The sequence below is a fragment of the Onychomys torridus genome, chromosome 12 (genome assembly GCF_903995425.1).
Source record: "Onychomys torridus chromosome 12, mOncTor1.1, whole genome shotgun sequence".
NCBI classification, from domain to species: Eukaryota; Metazoa; Chordata; class Mammalia; order Rodentia; family Cricetidae; genus Onychomys; species Onychomys torridus.
Window position 1 is genome coordinate 37,410,496 of NC_050454.1, and position 7,492 is coordinate 37,417,987.

The 7,492-nt window shown below is 39.3% G+C and overlaps 1 protein-coding gene across 1 annotated transcript; it reads right to left on the reverse strand.

The window, feature by feature from the left end:
- Positions 1 to 3,812: 3,812 nt before the first annotated feature.
- Gpr15 (G protein-coupled receptor 15) lies at positions 3,813 to 4,996 on the reverse strand. The gene has a single exon (XM_036204154.1). The coding sequence runs from the start codon at positions 4,994 to 4,996 to the stop codon at positions 3,914 to 3,916; it is 1,083 nt and encodes a 360-aa protein (XP_036060047.1). The 3' UTR covers positions 3,813 to 3,913.
- Between the last annotated feature and the right edge of the window lie 2,496 nt (positions 4,997 to 7,492).

Consider the following 7,492-nt stretch of genomic DNA (forward strand, 5'->3'; position numbering starts at 1 on the left):
GAGTGAGGCCATATACTTAGGACTGATACCCCATTTAGGCTCATTTTCTGTAATCCAGGCAGTTTTTCTGAACGTTACACTTCACTAAATTTCTATGGAGTTGATTATGTTATTCTGGAATTGACAAATTCAAGGATATGTGAAAATTTCACAATTGATTGCCATTAATTGCAGAGGACTGTACTTTATAAGAGCAAAGGTGAGTTTGCTGAGGACTAGCAGAGAAAAAATTTAAAAAGTAGTCTTTAGTAGTGTATCATTTTTTAATGCATAAAATTTTATTTGATGTACAAATATCTTATAGCTCATGCCTTACACATAATAAAGAGCAAATAAAAGGATGCATTTATGGAATATAGATCACAAATATGCTATTAAGGAGAATGTTTTATACTTTCATTTGAATAAGCAATGAAATAAAAGTAAATATTTTCTAAAAAGAATTGATAAGCACTAATGAAAGTGTTAAATTTCCTATCAGTGTTGACAAGTATGGAGTACTGTCGATGAAGACTAATTCTTAGAAGGGAGTGATAGGAGACTAGTTAATTATTATCCTTCTTAATTAGAAACAAAAATAACCAAGAAGTGTTAGACTGGTAACATCAGTTAGAGACAAAGTACAAATCACAAAAGTAAAGTTAACATTGTATCACAGGTCTTCTGAATGGACACTTGTCTAACTGGACTGCATTTCAACCTAACCTCATGCAGCCAAATAAAAAATGTACCATGGTAATTTTAAAGTACATTTGGGCTTTAGAAATCTTGTGCATACTAACTTAATATATATAACAAGTAGACTCTTTATTGGAACTGATAATTCACTGTGTCCTAACAACCTATTTAATAGTTTGGTATTAAATAGTAATACCAGTAGTCATATTTACAACACAATTCTAATTTATCAATTCAGTTATGAAATACAGTTCTATTATGGAAATGACTAAGCTAACCAGAAACAACAAAGGCAACTCATTGTAAGGTAGACTTTTTTTTTTTAACATCTGCAAAATAAAATCAGAACACTGGAAGGCTCCTCCCCCTGGATAACTCTATATAAATTCTAGCCACAATTACTTTCTCTCCAATAAAAGAAATAATTTTTTAAAAAGTTGACTTAAAGCAAGCAAATAATCACAGGCATTTGCAGAAGGAAATCCAAGCCTCGTTTACAGAAGACAAAGGAACTTGGAATAGCTAGGAAACACAAATAGCTCAGTGGTTTGAATGACCTTCTGGTTCTTCCACTCTGGCAGGGCTGTGGCCATCATCCAGCCAGCAGGCTACACCTGTGGCATGACTTTTAATAATACATCCACAGTTATTTTAGTATTGCTTGACTTTTGTGAATGAGCTCTGAAGAAAAACCTAGGCTTGCTCTTTTATGAGGCCAGACACAGCAGACAAGTCATTTCACACTTCTGAGATTGCCAGTGAGAAAGGAGAGTGATTTGAGGGGATGAGATGAATCATAGGGCAAGATTTCTTCCACCCACCACTACACACTGTGCTGTCTGCATTACCAAAAGAAAAAAGGAGCTTGTGACCCCAGTGATGGATCACCTCAGTCATATACATAGCTTCCCCTCATTATTATGGTCAGCACAGAAGTGATTTGGCTTGTCAGAGGGGACAGATTACATGAATCACAAGATGTATCAGGTTAGTTCCAATCTTTGGATATGTACCTGTGACTATGTATGTCTTCATTATATTTATTTGAAAATTAATCATTGATGATCAGGCAACACTTTATCAAGGGTTTAATGGAGGGCTTCTTTGGAGATAAATTCAGTAAAACTACTTTAGAAATGCTTTGAACATCGGCATACTTAGGGTTTTGTTGTTAAAGACAAAGAATAGCTTAAATAAATGAAAACAAGCAACCTTACTATATTACTTTAAGTTATTACTGTCATTTTGTGTTACTAAGCCTGGGTGTGACCTGCAAGATAGAATGTGTTGGGATGTCAGATTTATCTTCTAAAAATTCTTGGCAGTGTGTGTTGTTTTACTCAGTTTTGATATTGGTTGTCAGAACAGTTAAGACCCGACATTAAGACAGTGCTTACGGTTATATCTTAGGCTTTCTCATTTTGAATGACTTTCTTCTCAGCTGGTTAATTGTTTAGGAGCATTTCTCAAAAGCAGTAACTCCTATGACTATTAAAGTGTTTCATTGTTCTGTATGATAAAAATGTACCGTTGATGTTCTGTGTTCTGCTTTTGCTTAAGATTGAAGAACTGTTCAACTATTTTGAATTCAATTTTGAAGTTTGTCAGAAAACTTCATTTGCTATGGTTTACAAAATCTTTCTTCTATAAACGCAACAATCTATTAAATAGCTGTTTACCACATTTTTGGTACTGGTAGTAATGTTATTAAAATTAATATTTTAATATAAAAAATACTTATAAATGACATAATATTTTATTTGGTAACAGTGTACAGAACAAATTGAATACTTTGTCAAACCAAAACCAGTACTTTCCCCTTCAAAATAGGTTCAGTGTAAGAACATGTCCAATGTTTGACATTTCTCTTGCTATGAAAGATACTTGGGAGGAAATTCAATAAGCTGATCCCTGAAAATAATCTGTATTTTCTTATTTCTAAGTCCAACACTTAGTGATCAAAAGGTAATTCATTTAGGCCAACAATGGGACTAAAATCCCATTTTTTTTTTTTCTGGAATCAAAGCCCAAACTTACAATAGCCCACTTGTTGGGGTGGCTTTTTACTGTTGTCATTAATTGCTTTTTTTTTTTACCTTTAAATAAGGGTGTGAGCCGAGCCAGTATTGTGTTAGGTAAGGAGACTCAGCAAGGCCTTTAGGACTGAAAGCATATGGAAGGTACTAACACCAGTTCTGCTACAGTCCTTCTTCTTTGGCTGGCTACAGAACTTCCCATGCCATCCTGAAATTATATACACCAAGCAAAAGAATTGTTAAAGGATGTGCAACACTAACATTCTAATTAGAACCCCAAGTGAAAAATCTGCATAGGGGTGGGCCCAAACCTCCAAGTCCCAATTACATTAGTAGTAACATTTTCATTTGATAACTGGATGACAGGTAATTAAAAACATGTAATTACAACAAAGTCAGATTCTAATTTATAAAGGCAATGGAAAGCAAACAGCATATTAAAACCTTAAAAAGCAGTTACCATAGCATATAATAAGCTGCATTGTTACCAGTGTTTCTTATAAGGCAAAGGTCGAACTTTGCACCATGCTTCCTTGTTAACATACTTTGGATCCGGTGAGGAGGTGATGAGGTGAGTCCCAGTTCATAAACACAATGCAAAGTGGCTTTATCTCTATGAACTTTTCCTGTCAGACCAAAGCTGTCAAGAATGGCCCGGGATGAAAGCCAATGCTGGAAGGAGATGAAGCCTCACCAGATAGACTATGAAATGGGACCAGAATCCATTTCAGTAACTCAGGGATGGTGAGTTACAGAGTGCAAGTATACTTTTTTTTTGTTATCCTGCAGCATATCTGATATGTTACCAAATGAAAGTGTCTCTTCAAAACACAGCCCAGTGGGTGGATGGTCTTGAAAGGCCTGAAGGTGCACTGATGCATTGATGCACATGAGGAAATCAACCCATGAGTTCAAGGACAATGGAGCTTGTATTTTGCCTGGCTGGCTTGATTGCCAAGTAAGACCATTTAGCTGAAAATGCAGCATATGGCCTAATTATATCCACAACACAGGAACTCTTCTGGGGGACTTTTTTTTTTTATTAACAACAACAACAACAACAACAACAACAACAACAACACTTTCTTGGCTTTATGAAGCAATGTGGATTTCATCTTTAATGCTTTTCTCTTTCTCCATTGCTGACAAAACCCAACTTCCTAAGAGTGCTAACGTAGCTTGAAATGTCACAGCTCCCTTTAGAGTGACACAGACCTCTTCCTTCGCCTGACAAAATCCTCTGCATGGATGAAGTTGGAAAGAGCCTTAGTGAGGTGACTGTCTGATGTCTCAGAGCTGCTCCCAAAGTCATAGTTCTTCAGACAAGGGCACAGACGGTGTACAATGGCCCGACGGATGTAGCTGTCAAAGACATAGTAAATGAAAGGGTTGATACAGCTGTTGGCAAATGCCAAGGGCCCACATACCTCCATGGCCAGCTGGAAAGACTCCACGGAAAACTGGTGTTCTGGCTGCAACCCTGACACAATGGCCAGGAGCTTGAAAGTATTAAAGGGCAACCAGGAGAAGATGAAGGCTGATGCCACAATAATGATGATCTTTATGGACTTCCTCAGCTTTTTGTTATGCTTCCCTGACTGCTGGTAGTGAGCACACAGCTTCCTTGTGATGCAACAGTAGCAGGTCAAAATGCTCAGCAGGGGGACGAAAAAGGTGACAATTAAGGCCACCAGACCCCACATCAGTTTCAGCGGAGTGGGTGTCTTCTCGGCACAGTACGGTTTGCCATCCATGTGAGTGAGCTCCCTGGACAGAAGAGTGGGCAGTCCCAGGAGGCACGAGATGACCCAGACACTGGTGCAGACAGCATACGCACAGTTTCTCCTTCTCAATCTTCTGGATAAGGCTGGGCACATGATGGCCAGGTAGCGGTCCATGCTCATGCAAGTGAGCAAGAAGACACTGCAGTGCATGTTCACTGAGATCACATAGGAGCTGCCTTTGCACAGGAAAGAGCCGGTCCTCCACAGTCCTAGAGAGGCTTCCTTATCCACCCAAAGAGGCAGTGTGACAAGGAAAATGAAGTCAGAAGCAGCCAGGTTGATGATGAAGATGTCAATCAATCTTCGGTTGCCATGTTTGAAATGCAGTGTAACCATGAGGATGAAATTCCCCAATACTCCAGTCAGGAACACAGCTGTGTAAAAGATAGGGAGAAAGACAGATGTGTAGGAAGTGTGGGAGAGAGTCTTCACGATAGGATGATCTGTGCTTGAAGCTTCATAGTAATCCAAATACAGAAGAGTTGCTGTTGGGTCCATCACTGAAGTTAGATGCTGAATCTGGTAAGTGTTCTTACTTACCATGTGTCTTAGGAACTTGAGAAATCAAGGGAGCGTCTTGATGCAGTCTTTCTCTCTCTCCCCTCTGTCTGCTCTCTCTGTCTCTATGTCTCCCTCTCTTTCAAGATCTTGGGTGAACAGGAAAACAGGTTAAAAAGTGTCGTTTCTGCCAGTCTTCTGAAGGCCCACAAGGAGCACCCCTGTGATTGGTGTTGGCTGTGGTTGTGGTTTTCTTTATTTGTACTTGCCTGTGAAACTTAGGTGTTTTTTTGGACTTCTTTATTTAAGATGTTTGATTTGTTTTCTTAAATCCGGAAATTAAGAAATGAATCAAACATGTTTATTTTCACTTCTTTTAAAGAAGGTGGCTTTTCTGACGCCAAATGATTTGATGGCAGCCTTCCATGTCACCTGTAAAATACTGTTATAGAATTGTAGATTGCTGATGAGGATGCTCTGTTTTCTCACCGTGTTGATATACTTACTAGGTTTTCACTGCATACGGAGGGAATTTCAATCTTCCCAGACAATGAAGTACACACACACACACACACACACACACACACACACACACACAAACACTGTGATTGCAATTAGGGCATGGGATTATTCCCATTCATCTGGCTCTTTTGTTTCACAATCAGCCCTATTTGGATAAACTCATGGTTAAAATGGCTTGGACTGCATCTTTTACTTTTGTTTATGATTTCACGTTTTTGTCATTCCATTCGTTTCTTTCTCCCCTTCCTTCTTTCTTGTTTTCTCTTTCCCTCTCCTCCCTCCTCCCTTCTCTCTCTCCCTTCCTTTCCTTTTCTCTCCATTCCTTCCCTCAACGCCCCCCCCCCCACTTTTTCTCTCTGGGGATCAATGCCAAGATGTAGGTGCTATTGCGATTTATGGAGATTACAACCATGTTTTCTTTTCTTTGTTTTTTTTTTTTTTTGTTTGTTTTTCGAGACAGGGTTTCTCTGTGTAGCTTTGCACCTTTCCTGGATCTCATTCTGTAGTCCAGGCTGGCCTCGAACTCACAGAGATCTGCCTCCCCACGAGTGCTGGGATTAAAGGCGTGTGCCACCAACGTCCAGCTACAAACATGATTTAAAAACACCAACTGCTATTCTTACCTTCCACCTGCTGTCAGAATTCAGTCATAAAGTTCTCTTTTATTTCAGGTTACATTTTTGATTGAAAGAGAATTTCCTTTTGCAAACCATAGCTACCTTCATCTCTGCTTGGTCTCTGTGCTACATCTTTGTAGCAGTGATTTTTTTTTTAAGATAGGCTCTCACTGTGTACCCAGGGAGGCCTTGCATTTAAGACATTTCTGCTTCATCTTCCCAAGTACTAGGAATAGAGGTGTGTGCTATTGCACCCAGCAAGAGTTTTTCTTTTAGCTGTCAACCCATCACTGTTCATTAAGTGTCTTCACACATCAGTGACCTGGCAACAGATGCAAATACTGTATAAAGTGCCTTCATAGGCGAGCTTCTTGCTCCAGAATTTTGGTACAATGAAATATTTGAGAAACAAACTAAAACAGAAGGCATTCGCCACATGTTTTCATGTATATTTCTTTTTCTCATATGTAGAGACCGTAGCAAACTATAACAACTTTTGAAATCGACTCCATTGATTTCAATTCTTCACTGTCTGATGTGTCTCAATGGGTCTCTTACACTCCCCTCCTCTCCTCCTTCTATCCATCCCATCTGATGCTCAAATTTTCAGTTTCCAGTAGTCACTATTGTCCAGGAGAAGGGATGATGCCTGTACATGGAAATATAATTGCAGCATATTTAAAGTCCTTTCCACAGAAGCATATAGTTTTCAATAACTGGTATGCTGAAAAGACCGATTGGCTTTCCCTCCTTGTGGTCTCAGGTCACCTCTGACCTCTGTACCAGGCAAGAGAAGTAAGATTACAGAAGGCTGAAAACTCCTCTCCTGTGGTCAAGTAGTCACTCAGGAGTTGATCTATGGGGTGACTTGCCCTCTTCTTTGTCTTCGCCTCTTCTGTGCTGTTCATTCACGTCATACTTTTTGCTAAATATAGACTGTAGTTGAGAGAAACTAATTAACAGTTTGACATTTCTGGGACAGAAATCCTTCCCACTGGGTAAACTTTAATTATTTAAGCAGATAATTCATTTTTTTCAAATAGTTTGAAGTAGGACAACATTTACAGGGAAAAGAGTAGTTGTTTAAAACAGTATTTAAACACTGCATGCATCTATATGTGCACGTGTGGAAGAGCCTGTCACAGAAGTGTCTGTAGTTATGCCTTAGCTCTAATACTAAACTCGTCCAATCAATCAGAAGTTATCGAGCATTTGATACCAGAAGTCTGATTTGGGGCTACGAATGTTTTGCTTGCCCTACCTCCCAGACCTGACTGTGCCCTGGTGGAGGGGTCATTTAGCTCGCAGCCAGCCAACTTCTATGGACACAGGTCTACAATATGTCAGGTGACCTCCA

Excerpts from the sequence above, each read along its gene's own strand:
- Gpr15 (XM_036204154.1), bottom strand. The coding sequence starts at position 4,996 with ATGGACCCAACAGCAACTCTTCTGTATTTGGATTACTATGAAGCTTCA.